Source organism: Helicoverpa armigera, chromosome 21, assembly GCF_030705265.1.
Source record: "Helicoverpa armigera isolate CAAS_96S chromosome 21, ASM3070526v1, whole genome shotgun sequence".
NCBI classification, from domain to species: domain Eukaryota; kingdom Metazoa; phylum Arthropoda; class Insecta; order Lepidoptera; family Noctuidae; genus Helicoverpa; species Helicoverpa armigera.
The window spans coordinates 7,783,894-7,810,777 of NC_087140.1; the positions used below are offsets into that span (position 1 = coordinate 7,783,894).

The 26,884-nt window shown below is 36.3% G+C and overlaps 1 protein-coding gene across 7 annotated transcripts in view; it reads left to right on the forward strand.

The window, feature by feature from the left end:
- LOC110373602 (serine/threonine-protein phosphatase 2A 55 kDa regulatory subunit B alpha isoform) overlaps window positions 1-26,884 on the forward strand; it is a 49,821-nt gene that overhangs the window by 14,674 nt on the left and 8,263 nt on the right. The window contains exons 2-6 of one of the 7 annotated variants that reach the window (XM_064040263.1): window positions 9,288-9,451; window positions 20,393-20,547; window positions 21,113-21,322; window positions 23,472-23,608; window positions 25,902-26,076. In XM_064040263.1, the coding sequence (XP_063896333.1) occupies window positions 9,313-9,451; window positions 20,393-20,547; window positions 21,113-21,322; window positions 23,472-23,608; window positions 25,902-26,076 (816 nt within the window). In that variant the 5' untranslated portion in view covers window positions 9,288-9,312. Of the gene's footprint in view, window positions 1-9,287; window positions 9,452-12,231; window positions 12,546-12,645; window positions 12,941-18,697; window positions 18,886-20,392; window positions 20,548-21,112; window positions 21,323-23,471; window positions 23,609-25,901; window positions 26,077-26,884 lie in introns of those variants that run through there. The other 6 variants (XM_064040264.1, XM_064040266.1, XM_064040267.1 and 3 more) reach the window with 6 other exon arrangements.

Below are 26,884 nucleotides of genomic sequence, written 5' to 3' on the forward strand. Positions count from 1 at the left end.
TTTACAATATTATAATATAGGTATTTATATATCTATGAGTTGGGACCAGGATTGTAAGCAAAAAAGCTATGAATGACTACAGATGTATCACGTTCAAGATTAGGCATGAAGACTTTCTATAATCGTTAACTCTATGGAAATGACATTGACAAATCACGTGAGCATAACGTGCATAACGTGGTTTGGGATGTAATTTCTATATTTTTATACAGCGTTTGCTATCATAGAAAATCTTCTTGGCTAACCCCGCAATACTCTCAAAAAGTTGTAATAATTGAGTCCCTTATTATAAAAGGTGTTTAAAGCAATTTGACGAAAGCTTTATCCTTGACACATCTGTCTATAGCCTCCATGAGTTCAACAGTTTCTTGGTGACAGGTCTCGGCAGTGTATGCTGCCTTTTTCGCGACCCTCCTCGCGCACTCTCTTAGGGCGAGGAAAAATGGTCTTGTTGCACAATCCTCTGTGGAAAATTGCTTATATTAGAAGAAGCTTTTTAACTGACAAAAAATAAGATGTACGGTGATTATCTTACACCTGGTTTGTTAATGTTAAAATGTTGTGAATACAATGAAATGACAAATGGATCCCTATGCACCGCATCATGAGTGAAAACGTCAGCATTTTTACTAAACAATACTTTTGCTGGTTTGCTAGTGAACGCTGATGAACCTCTACAACCAAGAATCTAGAAGAATGGGCGAAAAAGTCTTTAGCGATTACCATGACTCGGTCAGTTGTTGCGCCACTTCTTCTTCCCGGCAAGAAAAAGGGCGGGTGTTTTTGGGGGGCCGTCTTTTGTGAAAATTAATTTGAATTAATGCAATGAATTTTATCAAGCTAATTAAGCATATTTTACTATTGATGGATGGGTAACCTTTAGCTCTGTGTTGTGGCTTTGTGGCTGGCTGATAATGCTAACAGATGGTTTACCGCAAAAATGTGGTTTTTCGAAAATGACGGGCTAGCGCGAGGCTATGACAGCCTTTTTACTTTTTAGGATGCCGGAAAATGGCTGGAAACTTATTCTGATTTTATTTTGTTTGTAATAAAAAAGTAAATATTAACGGATATTCGTTTTAAAGAGCCTTTTGGACAATTTAAATGCTTTCTGAATCTCCTGAAAATAAATACCTGCAAAAGATTATGATGCATATTTAGATATTTTTATAACAATTGTTGGCCTTTTTCTTCACAAATGTCAATTTAAATGCGTAACACAAGGCCAAGGATTTTCTTATTTAATAACTGCGTCTTCGCAGAGATTATGCAAGGATATAATACATAAAGTAATTAATACTTTTTGCTGGTTCTAACCGCATAACGTCAGAGCGTTAGTTATGTAACTGAGAACATAATAGATGATTATTACAAAAGGTCGCGTAAAATTGTAACTATAACGACATTTTTTTCTTATATAGGAATTTCAAAGCATATAAAATGTTATTAATTTGGCTATATTGAAATTATATAGACAGTCTAGACAATGCCTACCTACATTTAAATTCATGATGATAATTACTAAGTATGTTCTTTCGTCAGTCTTTTGCCATGATTCTAATTCTGGGATTTCTCGTTATACTTTAACTATCTTTATTTTTGTGCACAAATACCATATCATGTTTATATAAGACATTTGTTATTCTAAATAGCTGTGGTTGGAAATCAAAATATTTTCTTCTAGCAGGTATCTATTATGTAGCTACATTTCTAGTAGTTTTTTCAGTCCGCAGCTTTTTTCCGTAATTTCTTCTTGGTTGATTCCGGGTACCGCACTACGATATTACCGAGTAGAAGTTGCCGAATGGCTGACTTCAACTGATTGTGAAAAGTATAGCCAAACCCTCTCGGGATTTCGAGCTTAGATTTTTGCTTTAATAAATACTAGTAATTTTCTTTTTTATTTATTTGTATCAAGCATCTAAGGCCCATATAAAATATCATACATAAATACCTATTATAACATTAATATAGTATATAATATAATACCTAAGTTTTCTTTCAAATATTATTTTTTTACACACCAACTGATGTGTTATTGAAGTTTTTTGATAAGTACAATTTTTCTATTACCAAGCTAAATCACATAAGCTAAGAAAGGCTTTTCAAGTTCCTCTTTTGTTATGCCATTTTTGACACTGAATCGTTTTAGTTCCATTCAAACAAGAACTTCTTGGAAAATTTAGCACCACTCAATTAATTTTCTTACAGAAGACTTAGCCATTATAAATTCATTAGAAATGGTCTGACGAATAATTACCCCGTTGATTGGTGTATATTTAATAGTCAAGAAGGGTTTGGCCGAGCTTACATTGTCTTTCAAGGTCAGGATTAGGACAATATGGGGTGAAAGCCTTCTAACCTTCATGTCTTCAAACGTCAGTATACTTCATTTATGGTACATATTATTTTTGGGTGCATACAATGGATGTTATGAGTGTCACAACGAAAATGTTAGTTCCAAGGTCAAATGACGAATGTTTTTGCTTTGTCCGATGACTGATTGATATTTTTCTTCTCTAGTGTTTGTTTATGAAAACTTGTAAAAAAACAGAGCTAGGTATTTTCTGACTATTAATAGAAGTTAGATATTTATGGATTTTAAATCTTGCAAACTCATGCAGTAGATTGATACACCTTTCTATGTGTATCTAATTTAAATCTTTCTATATGAAGGAATGATCTTCATCTGTTTAAGATGGAGAAAAAATAAATGGTAAATGCATACCTTCTGATGACCTGACTACATTACGTCTACCAATATTTCAATGTCAATGCTAACTAAGTAAGTGCAAGATGACCTACAAATGAAACAAAAAATAAATAAAACGTACTTTCTAGACACAATCCTCTCTCTCTAGTAAGTTGGTCTTTGGACTCCTGAAACAAGTGATAAAAAATAAAAATAAAGTAAAAAAGCAAATCTTGTTAATACTCCAATAGATGGTATGGTTGAGAGAAATATTTGCTTCTGTAGGGACCAAAACTCCAGAGATCAAAATTATCTTGGTCTGTCGGTCCTAGATAATATTCGGTTACCTAAATCCCCTTCGTGCAACATTTATTAAACTATCTATCTTTATAGCGGTATTTCTTAGGGGTCTAGACTTAGGTTCTTAAATAGGTACCTGATTATAATTAAACTATAAGTAATCAGTAGGTAAGTATATTGTTTCGCGAAAACACGTTACAATAGTATTAACAAGCAATTCATTATTCAATACATCTGCAGTGAATCGCATCAAATCGGTTCGAATTGGTTTCAATTCTCTACAGCTTATTACTTTACCAGAGAAATAATAATTAGTGGCTATAAAACATTGTGTATGAACATATGGGGGTAAATTGAGCTAACAAGATATTTTTATTGGACAACATTAGAACAGTCATTATGGGTAGTCAGAAGCCAGCAAGTCTGACAACCACTCTTACCTAGAAGCAATGGGTTGCCCAGGTAACTGGGTTGAGGAAGTCAGATAGGCAGTCACTCCTTGTAAAACACTGCACTGGGTTCGACTAGAAGCCGACCCCAACATAGTTTGGAAAAGACTAGGCAGATGATGAACATGAAGAACAAAAGACGTTATTTTTACAAGTAATAGGTGTCCTTTAAAACACTGTTCAACAAGTTCTCAGCTGCATCATGTTAGACTGGAAGCCGACCCAAACATAATTTAGGAAAAGGCTAGGCAGATGATGTGACGTCCTTTAAGAACATATATTTTTTTAATGTACCTATTGTTCTATTATTCTGAACACAAGTCGTATCATATTTGATTATTCCCGGCACGAATCTGATATGAAGTAGAACCGCTGTCATAAGCCACAGGGAGTGCCACGCCCATTTTCCGAATAAATATGTTGAGGTATGAGTTAAAGACTTAGGTATAACATTGGATATTACTATACAAAAGCGAAGAAGACCAGAATAAATTATCAACGTAGAATGAAAAGGAGTCAAAAAGTACAGTTTAGAAGACGTCGCATTAAAATTCAATGCAAATTACAAATTCATCAAACTTCATATGAAAAAAAAGTTAAAACGAAATATGAAACGTGGGGTATTCATTGTTACAAAAACAATGGTACCGACTTGTTATTACATACATTAAATTGTATGTCATTACATCCATAAATGAAGCATTCAGGTCAATGTGCAATTCAAATGTTAGGGTTTGCAGGTTGGAAAATATGCTATAAAATTATTTACTGGCTAAACATCGGGAGATAGTGAGATTCATGGAAGTCCTATATAATGGTCTCCCATACTCGTATGTCATCATTCAAATTATCTTTACTATTGCATTCTATTTCTGCACTGTTTAAAGGATCCCAAATATTTATTCTTTTATTGGTTTTCCTCTAGGTATTTACTCTTGTCATACTCTGTCTACATTTACAGTCAGATCATGCTTGTTATAAGTCCTTCATTCCTCCTCCAATAGATCATAAAAATCTCATCTAAATCTAATTATATTCCCTAGAAATTGCCGCAGCGCGAAAATAAATCTAAAAAGACCAATGGACCCAGTCAGCATGAATAAATTCTCTAAGTAATCAAAATGTACGTGTAGGTACCTTTACTTTATTAATTTCTTTTATTCGTCCATTAGAAGACACAGCTGTATTGTAATAAAGTTGATGAATTATGGAATATCAGTCAACCCTAACCACTGGTTCGATCATTGGACTGAGGTAATTATTATAGTCCTTACGTGGATGACATTGTTGAATTATTCGTCTCTCTAAATGCTGTGCTAACAACCACTTGTGGTGAAGACAAACCTGGGATTAATGTAGCGAAAATGCTCGTGTGAGGGCTTTACCCTTTCGATATTTACATCGTTTAATCGAAGTTTAATAAAGGAGAGGTTTTTAGGCTTCTTAATACGTTGAACGCCATGTGTCCGACAAGTAATAGTTTTTCTATTGTGTCCAGGACTGATGGTGTTTAAAGCCTTGGCCTAACAGATGAAAAGGAACCTTCATGGTAAAAGTCCCAGCTTTTCATCTATATTTTTCTCCCTTTTCAGTAGCTTAGTTAGATCGATTTTCGTATGATAAGCTTTTACTGTGACCCACCCAAAAATTATGATAACCATGTTTTATCATAAATATGATTTTGCTATCACGATAAAACTGTCACCGATATCAACTACCCAATGAGCTTTCCAAACTCCAATTTGACATTGGGATAAGCTGGCCTAACCCTTACAATATAATTTATCACGTCCATAAAATGTAGATTAGTTACAGGTAAACAAAATCGATCATTGGAACATGAAATAATATTTGGGGACAAGGATGTAGGTTAATCTGGATCGGCTTGGCTTCAAAACGGTTCTGTCTGAGCCTGCGTCATAAGATGTCGGTCACGTGAAACCATAATTTTTGATTGCCACGTGCTTTGCGCGCCTCGTGCTGTATTTCTTACACGAGTCTCTTAGTGCTCGTATGTACGAATGTAATTATGCATCTTTGTCAATATGCGAAAGTAATTGTTTCTCGGTCTGGGTCTGTCTCGAGTTCTGCTGGTATATATTACCTTAGTATATACTTTTATCAGGAGATATTTAGAGAAGCAGGTTCACTTTTTCAGGAAGAATGCTTCTTGAAAATCATGAATGAAGAATTTTCCTGATATAATTTGAACGAAATTCTGCGATTGGAACAAAGTGACAAAAGTATTTCATACGCAGTCTCGACATTTATCAAGCTTAATGACATTTCATTCAAGGTTTAATTCAGAGCAAAGCGCCGAGTTCGTTTCGCCCAAAATAACTGCGCACGAGTCAACGACACTGCAAAGATTGCAGAAAAATTCTGGAAATATGCTGAATCGGGAAAAACGTATGTAAAATTGCAGAAAAGTAGAGGAAATGAAAAGAAGAATGAAAAATCATTTTTTTAAGATCCTTCTCTGTGTGAGAGGAGGCCTGTGCCCAGCAGTGGGACAATAAAAAGGCGGTAACAGGTTTTGTAAGATGGTTGGCGCTTATTGGGGAAGACCGACTTTGCACCGTGGAAGGATGATAATCTGATGACTTTTTTGTAGCCTACAAGAAGCATTGAAATAAGCTTTGGACATTCAAATTCTTATCAAATAGCCAATTCATAAGCTATTTTAATTCACCGTACGATGAAGTAACTGTTAACAACGCATATCTTAGAGAATATTACGCCATTTTATTTGTTATTGAAATCCACATCAATCCTAGACCGGTTATATTGACGTCAAACTTTATATAAAAATACTATGTATAGGCGTTTATGACAAAATAATTAATTAAAGCATCTAAAAAATTAGCACTCGTGTGTTTACTTACTTCTTTGATCTTCTCGAAGTTTCCCTCCAGTTTCAAATACATAGTTCATGCAGTTTTTTGCTTCCTTCATATTTTTAAGTAGTAAACAAGTTTTAATATAACTTTAATTATTTTACTACCTACACTGAATAGTCGTTCAGGTATGCAAGTAAATATGTAATTTTAAGGGTTAATAGGAAACCTATAGGATTCTATAGCACCCTTTTATTCTCATACAAATCAAACTCAACAGTTCACTGAAAATCAACACATATGGTGACGTAGGTGTGAAATCCAGCAATCAATCCATAGAATCTGTGACTACTTCACCGTCAGAAGCGACAATCACTGCACTTAACCTTATTTACGTCTGCGACAAGATGACACACTGCAACCGTACAAAATTCTCCAATTAACTCTTCTCTGAAGCCATACAAACGTGAGAATTAGTCACTTTATTAATACAAAAGCGTACTTTCCTTGAATTTGGGCCAACAATCCGTTGTGTGCTTTCGTTTGATAATAATCACTGTCTGCTAAACAACCTTGTTCTGGTTAGCTTGTTTAAAGTGTCAACCTCTTAATCTTGATGATCATTTTGTATCATTCAAAATTAATCCTTTAATACATTCTTCATTTTGGACTAATTTCGTAGGTCTGTTTACCGACCTTTTGGATCGGATCTAGTTTCAGTAACATCAGCTTGGCGTATTAATAGGATTGCAATAGTGGATTCTATTTGCAAAAGCTTGCGATCGATATGTGTCCAATTTCATAATGAATGGTCAGAAAAAATGGATAGCAGTCGTAACCCATCACATTGCTGACGTATCGGGAAATTGGGGTTACGATATTTTAGATACACTTCTTTCTTCCTCTGGGGCAAAACCCAGAGCGCTTTTATGTGTGAGTGTGGACATATAAATCCACTTCATCATAAGATTACATCTTCCAATAGTTTCTAGCCACTTAAAACGACAAATACTAAAACGTTATGTCTGCTAATATCAATTCAAGCGCCACAAACCGCTTGTTAGTTGCGTGCAAGACAATAACATAATCCGCCGTTTACAATTCCCGAGGGAAATCATCTAACTAATACAGCTGTGGACGTAAATATACAATTTACTGATGAATAAATGTCAGCTGATCGAGTTACGTTTATTTCCGTGTTGCGTGTCTTATTTGCTATGTTTGTAGTAAATAACAACGTACTGTGATCTCTACCTGTAAGTCATATTTGCTTACGTAGGTGCACACAGAAGCGATTACCTACTGAAGTGAAGTGACATCGGTAATGCATCCTTAGAATAAACTGCAATAGAGTAGCTAAGAAAAGGTATCAATCAATATCTGATGGCATCTGTATGTGAATCTCCCATATACATTGGAATTTTGAACCAATACGACTTCAAGGCCAAAACAATAATTAAACTTAAGATTTATCTCTATTAGCTGTCTTGGTAAATCTTGTCGATATTGCAAAATTAATAAATATAGTAGCCTACACGTGCAATGGTGTTCTTAGATGCGGACATTCATACATTTATAACTGTAAATTTCTTCTGAGCTCTGGTGCCAGAATCTGTAAATTGACAACGTGACAACATCTGTTCATCTTCTCTAATGTCTTTCCATGGTGTTTCTCTCGTAAGACTCAACGTTCATTCCTGTATCAATGTCTTAGCACCTAGAAGAATCCCGTACCACTCACTTTTCACCTGTATGCCCAGAATCGTGACGAAATTATCTTCATATTTACGGAGTTGCGGGGAATCTTCAAAACGCATTGTTCTCAAATCTAGTAGCATTATTATCGTTATCTTTGAGGTCGTCATTTTCACACGAATTTGTCTTCCATACCTAATACATCTCTACTATATTTTTTTAATACATTAGAGTCGACATAAGAACACGTTGAGGCAATAAATATGACATTGAACCCAACATTAATGGCATCCCTACCCCGAATACTCCACTTATCCATTTGCGAATTTTTCGCACAACATATTTCATAGTGTTCGACTTTCATAAGAGGAAACACAAACATATTATAACCGTTGTTAATGTACCACTCACGTATAAGTATTTGCAGTTTTATTAAACTGTAGCAAAATATTATTCCTGTGTACCACTGTTTGGTGTGCTCATTATCGCACATGGATAATCGTTTGCATAAAGTATAAATGTTTCATTCTGCCATTTGTATGTTTGGTTATGCTGAAAATTTTCCAACTTATTTCATGCACAATCAGCATGAACTCGCGGAAATTACATAGGACATGGATTATGCTGAGGTCACATTAATTGCCTTTCGTCATGTTGGTCACTTTAATTAGAAGTTCTAGTAATAACTCCAAGATTCAAAAACATGAGGAACGATAGGCCTTTCAGTCAGTCCTTCAAACAGTACATTCAACTCCATATGATCAGATTCCGTCCTAAAAATTCCAGCTCAAAACTGCATACATGTAATATTATCCAGTTCAATCTTGCTTTCATCAACTCAGTACTGAAATGATTAAGTTGCGTTTCGGAAGGTCATTTGATGAAGCAGTCAATTTAATCATTGTCTTACGCATTGAACTCAATCGTGTAATTAGAGTCAAATCAATGGGGACAGAAATAGAAACGGTAAAGGACAAACGTCAATGTTTAATTGAGAACTGAAGATATGATTGTGTTAGGTCTACTAATCCTCGGGAGAATACAAATAATTTAGATATATTAGGGCTTAACAAGAAAAAACACCACAGATAGGTAAAACCTACATATAACTGATATTCGGTAAAACTACATAAAACAGCATTCAACTGCTTTGAAATTGATTGATATGTTTTAGAATTATGCTACGGTCTGGCGTCAAACCTATACTTGGCAACCCTATTTTGCATCAGGGGTTAAAAAGCAATTGCAGAAACATCAACGCATTTTTCCATTCTCTAACAAACAGAACTTATAGTCACACCCATTTGTTCTCAGAATACCGGTGTCATGCTGATATGACATGATGGCGACCACCACGATGGTAGTTTCACCATTAGCAACCCAACCATCGCCCAAGAACAAGAGGCGACTGTTCGCCGAAGCCAGACAGAACAGTTTACAGAAGCTCAGCATCATATTTGACCATGGAAACAAAAATGGTAAGTAGTCATATTGTTTTATTGGTGGAATAGCCAGATGGCTCGTTGGCTCACTAGTAAATCTGAAGAGTTTGTGTCTTACTTAAATGCACTCTTTCTTAACCATAGAGCCAATTTGAAAAATATTTTAGACGCTATTTACTCTGGTAACTACTCAGGTATTTACTCTGGTTACTCTGGTAGGTACCACCTAAAATATTGAGGCCCAGAAATAAACGTAAACATTTATTTTCGGAACGTAACCTATGGCCTCGATAAATGGGCTATATAAATAATACTGAATCAATTGTTCAGATATGACTAGAAATTTCTAACAATAGCGCATTTAAGCCAACATAAACAAACAAACTCTTCAGCTTTATAAAACTGGTTAGTAGGATTAAGGAAGTCTATAATGACCTAGGTTTATCCAGCTCTAAATTGCTTGTTTACACAATAGACTTCAGTGAAGCGTAGCTCGTTAGAAAAATAACACCGAGCCGTATATCTTTCTAGAAACAACAGCCCACTAATTGCATGTGAGAAAATAGCAATTAAAAAGAACTTCTGCGAATCACATATAATGTTAGCTCCTTTTCCCATGGAAGCTGGTGTAAAAACTAAATAATTAAGAGACTTTGACTTGACAATTTAATTGAAGATGCGGTTAAAAGACGCATAATTACAATGGCTTTGTAGGAAAAAGGTGCCCTTATCCGGTAGCTATCCACCACCTTAGCCTGACACCCAGATGTGGCGCCACTTGCTTAAGTACCAGGCAAAGATTGTTCTATATAAGTTAGTTCAATTTTCCACCGCAGTCCAAAGTATGATAGTCGGAGCTCTCGCAGTGTGTTCGTTAATGCACCTGCCCGACTCCGTTTAGCAAATGGTCGTCAGACAAAGGAAAGGTGCACATTTTTGCAGCCGGCTGTGGTAGTTCGTAAAACTTTAAGCATACAAACTTTTTGTGACTGCAGTTGCAGTCAAAATTTAAATCTAAAGTCATTAGAGAAGCTAATGAAGTCCGCAAAATAAATTAAGCTATGGGTGTTTGGTTTTTATAAGGTTTATAGAGGAAAAACCTTGAAACGACCCTCTGTCTAAAAGCTTTTTACGATAATCCGAACTAATTACCTACTTTTTTGCTATCTACGGAGAAAAGTAAATTACTGTATTCGCTTTGTAGGAGCGGAAATCCTGCCTACGGCAATATATACGCTTATTTCGATAATATTCTTACCGAGTCAAACATTTTCACGTCCACACTCATTTTGTAGTATTTTCTATAATATTTCTATAACAATATTAGTATTCCTGTAGACTTCGCACAAAATGTTTCGAAAAAAATGACATTGACATTCCCGCTTGACGATAAACGTTATTTCAAGTTCAAGATTTTAAAATGGATCACCGGAAAACGGAAACGCCTATATAAACCAATAAAATGTTTGTATCTTTATTAGAGCATGCTGATAAAAAATATGACTGTGATAACTGAATACTAATATTGTGCTACGGTAAACAAGAAAGATGTTTAAATTACAACATGATTTTTCTCCTTGAAATATTTTGTTGTGCGAATCTGTACCAATCACAACATTCGTATGATTCGTACGTCGGTGAAACAGGATATCGTTTCCACCGTCGCTACTAGATGGCAGCACAGATGACGAATGAAATGCGCGCTTTTTCATGACTGTTTTTTTCGCATAACGTCCATGTTGACATTTAGAGGCGCAGTGTTGCTACTACGACATAATTCTACCATCAAATTAGTTATTGATTTTAAAGCAAAAGCAGATAGCAATTTAATTATCTTTTATGAATAAAGTATTCAACAATAAAGTCATGTTTTATTAGAACTGAATTGTTTTTTTGTTCGTGTTTCAAATTAGTTCCAATGCAAATTGACTTTGACTTTGACTTTGCAAAGAATTCTGTATTCATAATTTCTTCTCAGTCAAAATTTGATTATATTTATCCGATTGTTACTCCATATTTCAAATAATTGAAACTTGGTGTTAATATTATAGTGGCATTTAATACAAAATGAAAGAAAAGTATTTTGTATAAAAATAGAACAGGTACAGTCAACTTCAGGTCAGTGGTAACAGTTTTATAAGAAAATCGTACTTATTACTATTGAGTTAAGGTGCATGACAGTTACCACTGATGTGCAGTCTACCGTACATAAATTGCGTACTTAATGAATTATTTTTTACTAAAATAAAATAAGTTTTGAAAAATCGTTGAATTAGCGTAAATAATTTGTTTCTATCAATAAAAGTGCGTAACCCTGAATTTTTTTGTGTTTTTGTATGATCAGTCTTTTTAATTTAGTTTTTCAAAGCAAATAATTTATGGTGGTCGTTTTAGTAAAGATAAATGTAGCTTCAAATAACGGTCTGTATAAATTCAAAATTACCTTTAACACGTTCGCGTGAGCAATCTCATTTTTAAATGTTGGTACTGTGGCGCACCTTTTTCGCACACAAAATTAAACCAAGTCTTAAGACGTCCCGCCGTTATACGTAGTCTTATAATCTGTGTTATGTGGCGCAACGTTATTTCACGTCCGACGTCTATAAACGTTGTCGCCACCACATAGGTCTGACATGGTCCGTCAAAATAAATATGACAATCTAGAGGCCGTCGTACGACGTTGGGCCTTTTCATACTTATATCAATACGACGTTGTAAGACGTTGCTTACGCGAACGTGTTAAATACTAAAATAAAAACGTATAAAAGGATATGACTGCTGTTACCATGACTTGTTTATTCTCTGTTAGCGGTTGGTTAGTAGATTTTGTGAATGTCAGTATGGCAACACTAAATTCTGCAGTAATTATTTGTATGTATTTCTCAGCGCCATTACTTTTTACCGATGTAATGTTGAAATGATTCTAATCCGTTTTAATCGGCAAATCTGTGTGATGTTTTAGCAAAACACTCAAGTGATTGTGTACTAAAACTATCGAACTTCTTAAAGTTTTTGTGCTGGGCTTTGTCATGGCCGGTAAGTGGTGACTTTTTGCGCCCGCTAGTCAAGGGCGAAATCGGATTTGGGAATCGCAATAAGTCGAAGATGTTTTATCGTTCGAACTCCGACGGTAAATGCAATGTTATTGTCATTAGTTTGGTTTTTAGTATTTAGTGTTTACATCTTGTGACGATAGCTTGTTTGGTATAATGTTTGGTTATCATTACTTACGCCGATAGTTTTAACCTTTTGCTCTCTGAATTCACTATTGCTAGAGATGTAGATTTGGGGAAGTTCTCGCAACGGTCTTTCGGCGTCTGTTTTCTGATAAAAAACGTCACTGTTACATAAAAATGCGGGCGGCTCGGAATGTTTGCGGGAACATATGATTGTAATTCTTTGCGCTTGTGTATTTAGCGTAAACCTAGCGTACTTTCGTTGAAACAAGTAACTAGAGTCGTCGCCGACTGCCAAGATATCAATCTTTATCAAGACATTTCGGTATAATAATGAAGTTAAATTCAGGTAAGCGTTTTTTTGTCACTTACGTATATTGCAAATTTTTGGAAGCCTACACTCTTACATCTTTTCGCCAAAGTGTTTTTTTCTAATCAATTTGTTAATCTATGATCTCCATCGGGTATGAAATAACGTTATTTCGTAATAATCTACCCTCTAAATACCGGATTATCCTGGGGACATTATTTAAATTAGTTAAAAGTGAGATGTCCTACTCAGACAGTTTTGAACAGCTGTGTCAGAAAGAGACGCAAGCATTAACGTTTCCAATTGGAATAAACAACTTAAAGGTCAAATTGCTCTTGTGCAGCAATAATTTGCAATAACATTTATATGCAAACATATGAGAGCAAACAAAATATGAAAATAACCTACAATTTATATAGATTTTTGTGCAGTCATTGTCAGTTTTGATAACCTCAATATCTTGAGTCCAGAACAAAGCTAATAATTATGATCTAACGATAATTTTGTACTAAGAGAAAGAAATCTATAGATTATATCATGAAAATTTCTCTTTTAAGCTATAACATTGATTTAGGTCAGACTGGCATCAGTTTTATGGCTCATAAACACCACAGACTATTAATACTTGTTGATATCTAAAGTTGGTAACAAAGGCAATGGAATTATTCCCAGAACTGCATGCTCTAAGGAGGTCAATTATGAAGTTTCTAATTTCTGTTTAGAGAAGTTACTTACCTATAGTTGAACATAATAGACAGATGTTTAGCTATCCATTATTATGACATTTGCTAATTTTTACTTAGTATAAAACTATAGTTATTAAAAAAAACCATCAGTGAACATCATATTCTTCTCTTTCCAATAATGAGGAAAATCCCTTTCCCGGGTAAAGATTAGTCAAACCCTTGGTCATAGTGCAATAGAAATAGAACATTACCTTATAAACCAACAACACAAATGAAGGAAAAAATTGTGGAAGAATGAATATTCCTTAATATTAAAAATGCATACTTATAATTTTTAAATGCTTCGAAAGTACTGAACTGATTTGAAAAAAAAAACAGTGCCAACCCAACTGTGACTTATTTTTCAAATCTGACACTGTCCTCAGTTGTCTCTGGCTATATTTTATCTTGGTATAAGAAGAAATGCCCCTGGGAGTTTGTGAAATAAATCCAGTAAGAAATTACTTAAATGCTTAATAAACACAACTATACTTACAAGGTAGCCATAGAGATAAGCTTTCAAAACAAAAATATAACAAAGGAATGCTGTATTTGACTCTAACTGCATATTTAGTATTATGGAGAGGTCACTGTATTATAAAACACACCTCTAAACAATATTGTATCAGTTTCCTTAAACGTTACTATGTCACAGACAAGGAAAATTGATAGCTGAAAATTATTAGTAGGTAATGAAAATCGCTGTTTTATTATACTTGGTTTATAAGATACAATTTGGTAACTCAACAGCAGATACATGTATTTATATAATAAAAATAAAAAAAACTAGGTATATCCTTGGACATGAAAATTACTATTGCTATAAATAAAACACTGGTTCTCAGCTGCATCCAGCAAGACTGGAAGACAACCCCAGCATAGTTTGGAAAAGGCTAGGCAGATGATGTTCTGGGTTTGCACACATTTGATGGCCTCTATTACCATCTTTTTTAGAAGTTGGTTAAAAAGAGTGAAGGATGAGCACTTCTGTCTATCCTATCTGAAAAACAATTGTGTAATAAAATAACAACGCAAGCAACAGCTACATAATATGTCACAGATTTAATTACTTTCAATTAAGGACTGTCTGGTTAATAAGGAATTATATGAAGGTTCCATAGTTTACTGAGGTAATTAATGCTTGTGTTTATGTGACTGGAATCAATTAAGACCTGTGATCGCCATTAAACGGGACTGATTGAGGCCATTTGTGATGATCAAACTCGTTTGCATAAAGAAAAGGTTTAAATACCTGTAAATGTTGCTGGTTGGAAGAGTTTTTGCAACTAATTATGGTGGTATAGGAATAAAAATGTGCAGACTGACATGCAATGTTTATTGTGTTAGCATATGTGTAATATTTTATGTAAGTAGAGTTTCCCCATAGTTTTATTGGACATCTGCATTAAATGTCCATGTTTTCAGTAAAATTGGTAGACACAGTTTACAAGATTTTGCTAAATAATTATTAAGTAATCCTTAGCAACACTGGCTTGTATATCTTTTATAGTAATCTTCCATGAATAGTAACTTGCAAAAAAATATAAACAACCGAATTGATAACCTACTCTTTTTGGGAAGTTAGTTAAAATGGTGGAATGGTAAACAATGTTTGTTTAATAGTGTAAAAATATTCCTCACTTGCAGAGGTGTAGCATATGATTGGTGAATCATAGTAATTTAAAATATTGGTGAATCATATAATAATCACGGCAGAACTATGCATGTGCTAGCAATCTATGAAAATAAGTGGGCTATTATTATCTTCATTGAAATGTCATTTAAATTACATAGTTTATTTGGGTGTAAAAAGAGTAATATGTTTTTTAATTTGTTGTTTTAAGTATGTTGTCAGGTAGTATTCTTTTTTAATGGGTACTCAGTGACTTGATGCCTTTACCATTATAATGAATTTCCTATAAAAATGCACCTGTATTGAAAACCTCCTCTTTTTTGAGAAGTCGGTTAAATATTCGCAATGTTTGTGAATTGTGAAAACATGACACATGATGACAATAAATAAATTATTACAATTCATTATGATAGTGATAATAACTTGTGCATGTTGTTATCTATGAAATTAAAATTCAGGTATCAGTGTTTAGAATTTTACATACAGTAAATATTATCCGGTTTGGTTCTATATGGCACTATCAGTTGTTTAGGTTTCAGCATCAAATAAAAAAAACTTGGGACTAAAAAGTCCCGGATTTTTGGAAGGCCAGATATAATATATAATAAATAGGGCCAATACTGAAGCCTTTTTGAGAACTTTAATGAAAGCAATATTGATACAAAACCAATGATTATCCCTAAATATGAAGTTGGTATTATTTAGTTTGAAATTGCACCTACATTTTAAACAAGTTCAAGAAAATTAATCTATCACCAATTAATACTTCACTAAGAATCATTAGACACTATAAGAGACCAGGAAAATAAACTATTGCACTAATACTTTGCTAATTTGGCAGTACACCAAGTTTAGCCTGAATGGTACTGCTAAAGAATTTTAAGTAAGACTGGCCTTGTTTGACATCTTATATTATCAGAAGTTGTAGGCTAGGAGTCACACTATATAGCATTAGATTTGTTTAAAGAAAAGCCTTTAGAAATTGGCAGAATAATAAGCACAAAAGATCATGAAGAATTGAGAATCTCCTCTTGGGAAGTCTGTAAAAAATAACAAAAAAATGGAATGAGTACTTGTGATACCCAGTTCCTATACTTGTTTGTGTTTGTCTGACATATGCCTAATAGAATAAAAATCAAAGAACTACCTACCTACCATCAGTAAGAACCAGGTGTAACCAGTACTTATCACCTTATTACCTCACCTTTATCTGAATTGATTCTTGTTTATAGGTATTAGTCAACAAATTAGTTAGTTAGTTACAGCCTATTTATCGTCCCACTGCTGGGCACAGGCCTCCTCTCACACGGAGAAGGATTGAGCATTAATCACCACGCTTGCTCAATGCGGGTTGGTGATTTCAGACTATATAGTCCAGGTTTCCTCAAGATGTTTTCCTTCACCTTTTTATCAGCCATTGGTGTCTAAGATATACTTAGAAAGTACATACAAACTTAGAAAAGTTGCATTGGTACTTGCCTGACCTGGATTCGAACCCCCGCCCTCATACTCGAGAGGTTGGTTTCAACAAATTATTCAACAAAAAAATATTAATCATTTTAGTTAGATAGACCATAGCTTGAACTTTGCTCAAAATAGGCTGAATATCATTACAACAGGACTTTTTAAATGTAAAAAAAAACTCGTAAGTTGGCAGTATGGTAGTAAGTCAGTGTATTGGATATTTTACCTGCACAACAATATCTATTATCTTACTATTGAAAGGATGCCTAAAAACATTTCTATAGAAGATTCATTGAACAATGAATATCACAACATATTCTATCACAAATAGAATTTTATCTATTGACAACAAGATAAGTTAACATAATAGGTTCAGGCGTTACTTCGAGGAAATTCGTTACAAAGAAATACGCAATAACTGAACTGTGGACTAGAAAATTAATTAGTTCCGTTCAGTGTCTAATATGCATTTTTGTTAGTAGTTTTTGACGACGAAATATTTTAACATTTTGCACCAATATTTTTATCACTATTACCAATATTCAAACAGAAAAAGTACCTATTTATAACCTTCCCTTAAAAAAAGGAAATAGTGGAACAGTCAAAGTTAAGGGTCCTAGAAGCAACCAGTTTTTCCAAAGGACCATCCCCAAAACTGCAATTGTTCAACATTTTTGAAGTCCGGTTTTTTGTCACATATACCTACAATATATTTTTAAGGACCATTTCAAAATCGCAAAATAAACATCTTGTCTAACAATGTTGCTCCTATAAAAATATTTTCTAACATAATTTGCGTTATTTCCTCAATATCAATATTCTGGTCACCTGCCTCCCGAAGGCTATGAGAAGGAAGATTGACGCGCGTTTTCTTATCTATAAGTAAACAACCCGACTCTGTTTACACTGCGATAAGTATGTATGCCACTCAAATGACCTTGAACTGTGATGACCTGAACGTATCTTGATTTCAAAGGAGATTGATATAAAGTATGGCTTTCTAGAATCTTGGGTGAATAATTGGAATTTTTGTATGGCTTGCTCGTCTCAAAATGTATGGTTTTACTTGTTGTAATAATTTGAATATATCCAATCAAAGTCAAGTCAGTACCCTGTCATTATAATTTTGTTTAAAAAACAAAAATGTCGTACAATATTTTTAGACTTTATTATTATTTGCTTAGTCTCGTCCCTCGTTGAATAATAATTTTAGGCAGGTATCAAATCTTAATTTTAGATTAACAAGTAACCTATTTTTAGTACAGAATGACCTTTATTCTGTCCCTTTAGTCCTATACTTTGAACACTAAGCATACTTATAAACCTAGCATAGTAACGAATTTCGTGTCAACCCCAAAATAAGGCTAATAAACTTAACTTCCATTATTTAGTGTGTCTATAAAAATCCAGACAGTCTAGCCGATCATTACGGAACGATTTGCGTCACAATACTCGTCAGTCGTCTGACGTCGAATTTTATGCGTGACTTGTTTATTTAGTCACCCTTTTGTATGACAATACATGCACAAAAGGCATTTAAATGTTTTGTGTATTATATTGTAAGACTTGGACTTCTTTGGGAGTAAATATGGCAGCTGTAACGTTATAATTCAAACGGAAAATTACAAATATCTTTCTAGAGCTGGTAATTATAAAAAAGAATGGACAGTTTCTAAGTATTTCAATATAAGAACTAACATCACGGTTTGCACGCAACTGCCAGCACTAATTATCATTGCATCGCTATTTATATCTTTCTATTACGTATACACATGTACAAGGTGCTTCCTCCAATTGTTACGCGTCAAGCATCGTGGGTCCATTGTCTAAAGCCACCCTGCAAACACTCAAAAGAAAGGTGTAATGTTACCAAGCCCTGTTCCCATTCACGAGTATAGTATTACCGTTCCAAAGAACTGGTTCCTGAATCCAGAGCTTTCCATCATTTAGCATCAGGACATGTTACAGAACTGTACTGTTTAAATTATAAAATTAATTAGTAAAATGCGTTTTTTAATGTTGTTGCCTATAGTAAGTTAGTGTAGAGATGTTGAAGAAGAAGGAAGTACCGTGGTATTCCAATCATCGTATTAGGATTCAGGATAATTTCGCCAATTGGAGACATCACTCGTGTCGGGTGCATTGGAACACGACTTGTGACTGTACGTACGTTTTTTATAAGTGGGCCAATTTTCTATCGTTTGAGTGCCGAATATACGTTCGTAATTGGCGCCTCTACAATTTCATTTAACAGTTCAATTGATTCCAATATGGTAATCATTGTTTGAACTCATACTTGTTGGTAGTAAAAGGAACATTTTACCCTAAGGAAAAAAAAACGGATTAGATAAAATATAAGTCTAGATTGTATGCGTAAGAAAGACCATTGAGAGAACAGTTTTATATTAATTATTTAATTAACTTAAAAATTACGTAAGTAGTTAATCTTAGACATTCTAATTTTTTTAATACTTAGAGAAATTAACACAAAACTTTTGGTAACAATTAAAACGGAATGATATTACTTTTAACGCTATCTGGAGATATTTCTCTTTCGTATAATACATTGCATTTACGATTTCTTGTGCTCGTTTGTTTACTAATACATATCTGTATTTAATATTTAAGTGTATTTTACTAACTTTATTTATTCAAGTGGCCAGAGAGACTGATCCACGAGATTTTTGGCAAAATTGTTCTGTAAGGAATATATTTTTTTGTATTGATGTTTTTTCAGGTTGTTAATTATGTTCGACGTTTTTATACTAACTATAACATTACGATTTTGCTAAGATCTCGTGTAAGCGAATCCTCTCTAGGACGTTAGCTTTTAGAGTGCCCGTCAAAAAGGTACATTCAAACAAGTACCGAAATATTCTGTAGAACCATGTCTATTTTAATCCTAATTTAAGTATTGTTATGAATATCAAAGGTTGAAAGAAAACAAAGAAAAAAAAATTGTCTAAGTTGTCTCTAACACAGACTCATGAGCCAACTGGACCATATTTATTTGATGAAAACAACTAACATCTGTACTACGTATGATGTCTAACCCAAACGAGTTTTGACAGTTTTTTTAAAGCTCTTCATTTTGTACAAACTTTGAATTACCATAAAAACAAGGACATACTCATAAATAAATGTTTGTCGGTGTTAAATCTTGATCAAAAGCTGATTTTATTAATGACCATTTTTGCGCATTTTATAAGTTCGAAGCTTCCTGAATAATCTTAGGTAAGATTTGTTAAAGCAGGTAGCAAAAAGACAATAATTAAAATCGCCTCATAGAATAACCGTCTTACCACAAAAACTTTTTAACGTCAGTTTATGCCTTGTCTAAAAAAATGACAAATTATGACGTTGACATATGGTTCATTTTGCAGCCAAAATTTTATTAGACAAGTGTAAAACAGGGTTTAAAGTTTTTGTAGTAAGGCCATAAGAATTTGCAAATAACTTGACTTAGTTAAAGGATATTTATAGCGTATTATTTCCCATACAATTCCATTCTTTATCTCCATAAGTTTGTAGGGCCTAACAGCTTAAATTAACCCAATGTTACTCAAAATAAAATGAAAAACATATGAGCATTAATAACCCACAAAAAACGCGCAAAATCTCCTCAACTTTTCAAAAAAAAATATCTAAATATGTGGGTGTACATTTCAGGCAATGGTGGGGAGACGACATGGTGTTTCAGCCAGGTGAAAGGCACCTTGGAGGACGATGTGACTGAGGCTGACCTCATCTCCTGCGTCGAGTTCAACCATGACGGGGAACTGCTCGCCACCGGGGATAAAGGGGGCAGAGTTGTTATATTTCAGGTGTGTATTAAAAATACATGGAATATAATGGAATAGATTTATTAATTTGTACACATGAGTAGGTAACAGGAAGGTAAATATGAGTAGGAAGAAACATTTATATAACACTACAAACCCTATGATATATCAATCTTCTATGCCTGTGTCATCATCATCATTGGCCACAGAGCATCTTGGACAGATGATTGTGGCAGTGCTTGTCTATGCGGTTATTAGTGCCGCAAGCACTTTCTTTTATGGCTAAATAAGCCAAATGCCTGTGTAAGGTTTGCAAAAATCTTCATTGTCGACAGCTAAAACACGAATAAATAAAGACAAAAAATATTGTTGCAAGGAAGTCTCTTTTTCGCTTTTGGCCTGTGTTTCACAACTACAGGCAAATCTACTAGCCTATTCTGATTACAGGTCATGAATGTCTACTCTATCATTTCCTATACATGCTTCATAAAATACCCTATTTATATTTCTCCCAGACTCATACATAGAAAGTATGAGAATTTCAGGATTTACCCCTTTCTAACACTTATAACTGTCAGGTTACTTATTATTCCCATTTTTCTTCCAGAGAGACCCGGCATCAAAGCAATGCGTGCCGAAAAAGGGGGAGTACAATGTGTACTCCACATTTCAATCACACGAGCCGGAATTCGACTACCTCAAGTCTTTGGAAATCGAGGAGAAAATCAACAAGATCCGGTGGCTGAAGCGCAAGAACCAGGCCCACTTCCTCCTCTCTACCAACGACAAGACCATCAAATTGTGGAAGGTTAGTCTTGTATGTATGGATTTTTTATTTCTTTTTAGGGTTCCGTAGCCAAAATGGCAAAAACGGAACCCTTATAGTTTCGTCATGTCCGTCTGTCCGTCTGTCCGTCTGTCCGTCTGTCCGTCTGTCCGTCTGTCACAGCCGATTTACTCGGAAACTATAAGTACTACAGTGATGAAATTTGATGGGAATATGTGTTGTATGACACTAAAAAATATGACACTAAATAGTAAAAGAATTGGGGTGGGGCCCCCATACATGTAACTGAGGGATGAATTTTTTTTTTTCGATGTACATACCCGTGTGGGGTATCAATGGAAAGGTCTTTTAAAATGATATAAAGTTTTCTAAAAAACATTTTTCTTAAAGTGAACGGTTTTTGAGATATCAGCTCTCAAAGTCGTAAAAAGTATGTCCCCCTCTATTTTATAACTACGGGGTATAAAATTCTAAAAAAATAGAGGTGATGCATGCTAATTAACTCTTTCAACGATTTTTGGTTTGATCAAAGTATCTCTTATAGTTTTTGAGATAGGTTGATTTAACTGTAATTTACGGAACCCTTCGTGCACGAGTCCGACTCGCACTTGGCCGGTTTTTTTTATATTAGCTTTTAAGGTTTTGAAGATGAGTATGAATGTGGACGGATATAGTGGAAGAGGAAGACCAAAGAAACGGATGGATTGTGTGAAAGTAGATATGCTAAGAATGTTACTTGTGAGATGACGGCAGATAGAAGAGTATGGAAGGAGAAAACATGCTGCGCCGACCCCAAATAAAATTGGGATAAGGGCAGGAGGATGATGATGAGCTTTTAAGGTTTTTAAACTAGCGGATTTATCGCTCGGGGTTTTATGTCGCGTCTTCATCGTGTCAGTTGTGTGGTAGTTGTCGATTGTTTTGTTGAAGTACGGTCCGCTCGGAAAAAGTGACAGAAAATCCGCTAGTGTGAAAGTGTTGTGGGTGTGTTGTTTTAACTCTAGAAGGTAGAAATCAGAAGCATATGCAAAAGTTAACGCTATACACGTGTCTGTACCTGTACTGATTTCTGTTACCCAAATCTTGCAATTTATTATAATTATGCGGCAAAAATCTGTTTTTTGGTAATACATTCTTATAAATCTGGTCTTAGATAAATAGATCCCTTTATTTTAAACTATTTTTAAGTGCTGTATAATGTACATATAAGCCTTCCCAATCCCAAGTTAACCCAGGTTAATTTTATCAACCCTGTTTTTGCTCAAAATATACAATTAATTTGCTGCTTCGCTCGCAAAAGCTCGTAATTGGAGACTGACATTCCTTCGTATATGATTTCCTGGCCTATTTGTGATGGTCGTAGGTAGTTATTGACTTTTATATGACGTCATTCAATATGGCGGTTCTAATGGGGATAGGATGCATTGTGTACCAAAACATTAGTAGTGCATATTTAGCTTAGAACAGTTAGTAACTAATTGGTATGCTAGTAAGCTATTAAAGTTAATGGTTTTAATCATACATATAGATCTATTACAGGAGTTTAAGAATTGTCAATAGGTAGGTGCCCGGTTTTGTGAGGTACGTCTTATGGTGAACAACCGGTAGGAAACTCCATAGACTTCATTTATATTCTTATCTAGGGGATCTAGTATTTCAGCCCATTCCAGGCAATATGTGAATTAGAGTTTTCAGTAGTTGTCAAACCTACCTGTCGGTTACAGATTATATTAGTAGGAGCAATTTGTTGTATCGGAACTAAACTCACCAACACGCATGTTCAGCGCGGTGACTATGTTCAAATCTCCCTAGTATTCCCAAAGAAGGCTTTTGTTTGGCAGTGGTCGTCTTTCTGCTGTGATGACGACGACGACAGAATATAATGCTTATTTATCCTGTTCTAGCTAGGTCTAGTGGTAGCTTTGTGGGTTTTATAAACTGTATCAAAGTAGCCTGTAGTCTGGAAGTTGGTTATTGATTCACCTGTCCATTGTCGGCCTTGTGCTAATACTCTCCTGTCGGATTGCCGTCCCGTCGGGCTATGAGAGTGAAGGAATAGTGAGTGCACTTGTGTCTGCGCGATTGCTTGGGCACTATAGTATGTCCTGCGCAGCTGGCTGGTCTTCTTATATGAAAGCCTTGGACGTATTATTATGTACTAATGTGCAATAATTTCCAGGTGTCCGAGCGTGACAAGCGCGTGACGGGGTACAACACGCGCGAGGAGGGCGGGCGGGCGCGGGAGCCGGCGCGCGTCACGCAGCTGCGCGTGCCCACCGTGCGGCCTGCCGAGCTCATGGTCGAGGCCTCGCCTAGGTAAGCAGCAACAACTGCAGGTGTCGGAGTGACGGGTACAACACGCGCGTCACGCAGCTGCGCGTGCCCACCGTGCGGCCTGCCGAGCTCATGGTCGAGGCCTCGCCTAGGTAAGCAGCAACAACTGCAGGTGTCGGAGTGACGGGTACAACACGCGTCACGCAGCTGCGCGTGCCCACCGTGCGGCCTGCCGAGCTCATGGTCGAGGCCTCGCCTAGGTAAGCAGCAACAACTGCAGGTGTCGGAGTGACGGGTACAACACGCGCGTCACGCAGCTGCGCGCCCACCGTGCGGCCTGCCGAGCTCATGGTCGAGGCCTCGCCTAGGTAAGCAGCAACAACTGCAGGTGTCGGAGTGACGGGTACAACACGCGCGTCACGCAGCTGCGCGTGCCCACCGTGCGGCCTGCCGAGCTCATGGTCGAGGCCTCGCCTAGGTAAGCAGCAACAACTGCAGGTGTCGGAGTGACGGGTACAACACGCGCGTCACGCAGCTGCGCGTGCCCACCGTGCGGCCTGCCGAGCTCATGGTCGAGGCCTCGCCTAGGTAAGCAGCAACAACTGCAGGTGTCGGAGTGACGGGTACAACACGCGCGTCACGCAGCTGCGCGTGCCCACCGTGCGGCCTGCCGAGCTCATGGTCGAGGCCTCGCCTGGGTAAGCAGCAACAACTGCAGGTGTCGGAGTGACGGGTACAACACGCGCGTCACGCAGCTGCGCGTGCCCACCGTGCGGCCTGCCGAGCTCATGGTCGAGGCCTCGCCTAGGTAAGCAGCAACAACTGCAGGTGTCGGAGTGACGGGTACAACACGCGCGTCACGCAGCTGCGCGTGCCCACCGTGCGGCCTGCCGAGCTCATGGTCGAGGCCTCGCCTAGGTAAGCAGCAACAACTGCAGGTGTCGGAGTGACGGGTACAACACGCGCGTCACGCAGCTGCGCGTGCCCACCGTGCGGCCTGCCGAGCTCATGGTCGAGGCCTCGCTCAGGTAAGCAGCAACAACTGCAGGTGTCGGAGTGACGGGTACAACACGCGCGTCACGCAGCTGCGCGTGCCCACCGTGCGGCCTGCCGAGCTCATGGTCGAGGCCTCGCCTAGGTAAGCAGCAACAACTGCAGGTGTCGGAGTGACGGGGTACATAGCGGGCGAAGGGGTAAGACCGGGACACGTACCGCTTGCAGTGTTAACATACGGCTGCACAACTTTATAAAAATCGCCATAAATATGAACATAATATTACTCAACTGAGGCCCAAATCCGCTGACAACCTAAATGTCCGTTTTTCTTTATTAGCGCTAAAATCATAGCTATTGAAGAAAGATTTCTTGACAGAATTTGGAGACATATTATACGTACAGGTCACCTTAGACACAAATATATTTGAATCACCATTTTAGTCCTCATGATTATCACGCACAAATATACGAAAAGTTCACCTTTTCCAATATCTAGTAGTTTATCACGATATTGCAAAACCGACAGCTTTTAATATTCACAATGTTTGCTCTTCGATAAGCGACCCAGGTCTAATTTAATTATATATTCAAGTATATTTACCTTAACACTTGAGTTTAGCTGTGGGATTATGAAATGTTTTTAATATGGCGTTTATCTGACCATCGGCTTACGGCCGCTCCCAATATCCTATCTATCTATTTGCTTACTGCAGATATACTTTTGAGTTCCATACAAGTAATGAGAAATACTTATCTCTGGTAAGCGAAACAACAGATAGAATATTGGAAGCAGCAGTTAATAATATGAATGTTATCTATGGAACAGAGTCACCCATTTTTCCTTTGTTTTGATGGACTTCGTATTATGGCTTAGCATGGGTTAATAACTTTCTGAAATTAGTTGTCTGTGTCCTTAAAAGAGCGTCAAAACAAAAATAAACAAGATCCTCTTCTTTGGGAAGTAATTTTCACATCTAGGAAAGGATACATAAAATATTACTACCGTCATACGCGATGAATACCACATTTTACTGGTGTTTGAGATAGTAAGCAGCTAATTATAAGAGTTTTATATAGAGCTATTGCCTATCTGACTTCCTCAACCCAGTTAGTTGGGCAACCTGGTACACCTTATTAAAGACGGTTGGACCTTCTGACTCCTGACTTCCCGCAACATCTGCCAAAGATGTTCAAATGACCCACCATGTTTGTCTTGCCTAACGAAACACCGAGGCACTCCTCACGACATGACAAGATGAAATTATTACAAAGTGTAGTTATTTTTAATTTATGTTGTTGTATTAGTAAATATATGCTCACAAAATGTTGTTATTCACAGGAGGATATTCGCGAACGCCCACACTTACCACATAAACTCAATATCGTTGAACTCTGATCAAGAGACGTACCTGTCTGCGGACGATCTTCGCATCAATCTGTGGCACTTGGAGATCACGGACCAGAGCTTCAACATCGTTGATATTAAGCCTGCTAACATGGAGGAGCTTACTGAGGTTAGTTTATTGGGACAGAGATCTTGACTAACGGTGGATTACGTAAGCCCCGAGTCACACCGGAAAGGCAGCGACGCAGCACTTTCAGTGTGAAAAAAATATTCAACTTTAACGCCTTATTTAAAAGACCACTATCGCTTAAAATCGCTGCCATTTCGGTGTGACTCAGGCCTAACGTATCTGGTGATTTGCTTACTGGAGATAGGAATCTAAGTATGAGGCTGATGTCAAAATACTTCGTTAGAAATTAGTCTGTCTTAAAGACTAGCGGTTTCCTGAGGTTTGTTTGTGTTTTGAGGGAAGTACTTCTCGTACTTGGATGAGGGATAAAAGCAACATTTATATTATTGATATTTATGTATTCCTAGTTCTGATTTGCCTACCAATTCTTAGCCAAATCGGTTCAACAGTGTTCAACTTTTTCTTTCTCCCACAGGATGACGACGAGTATCTTACTCTTACACGTCAATGCGATGTAAGAAATAAAACTGCAAAAAAAAAGATTAAAAATCAGTATCATGTTTCTATTGATAAATACTAAAATGTAGTCCCATGATTGATTTACTAACAGAAATCACTAAATATCACGTTTACTGATAATTTATCATTTCTTGTTAGAACTTCTAAGCATCAAGTTTATTATCAAAAGGTTATCGAATTAATCGTGACTTATCATTTGATTAGCTCGTGTTTATTTATTTATCGATATATTGTTTATACAATGTTATTATAATGAGAATATCTTAAACTAATTAAAAAGATACCATTACTTCTCGCGCAGGAATAATGTATCGATTTTAACCGATGG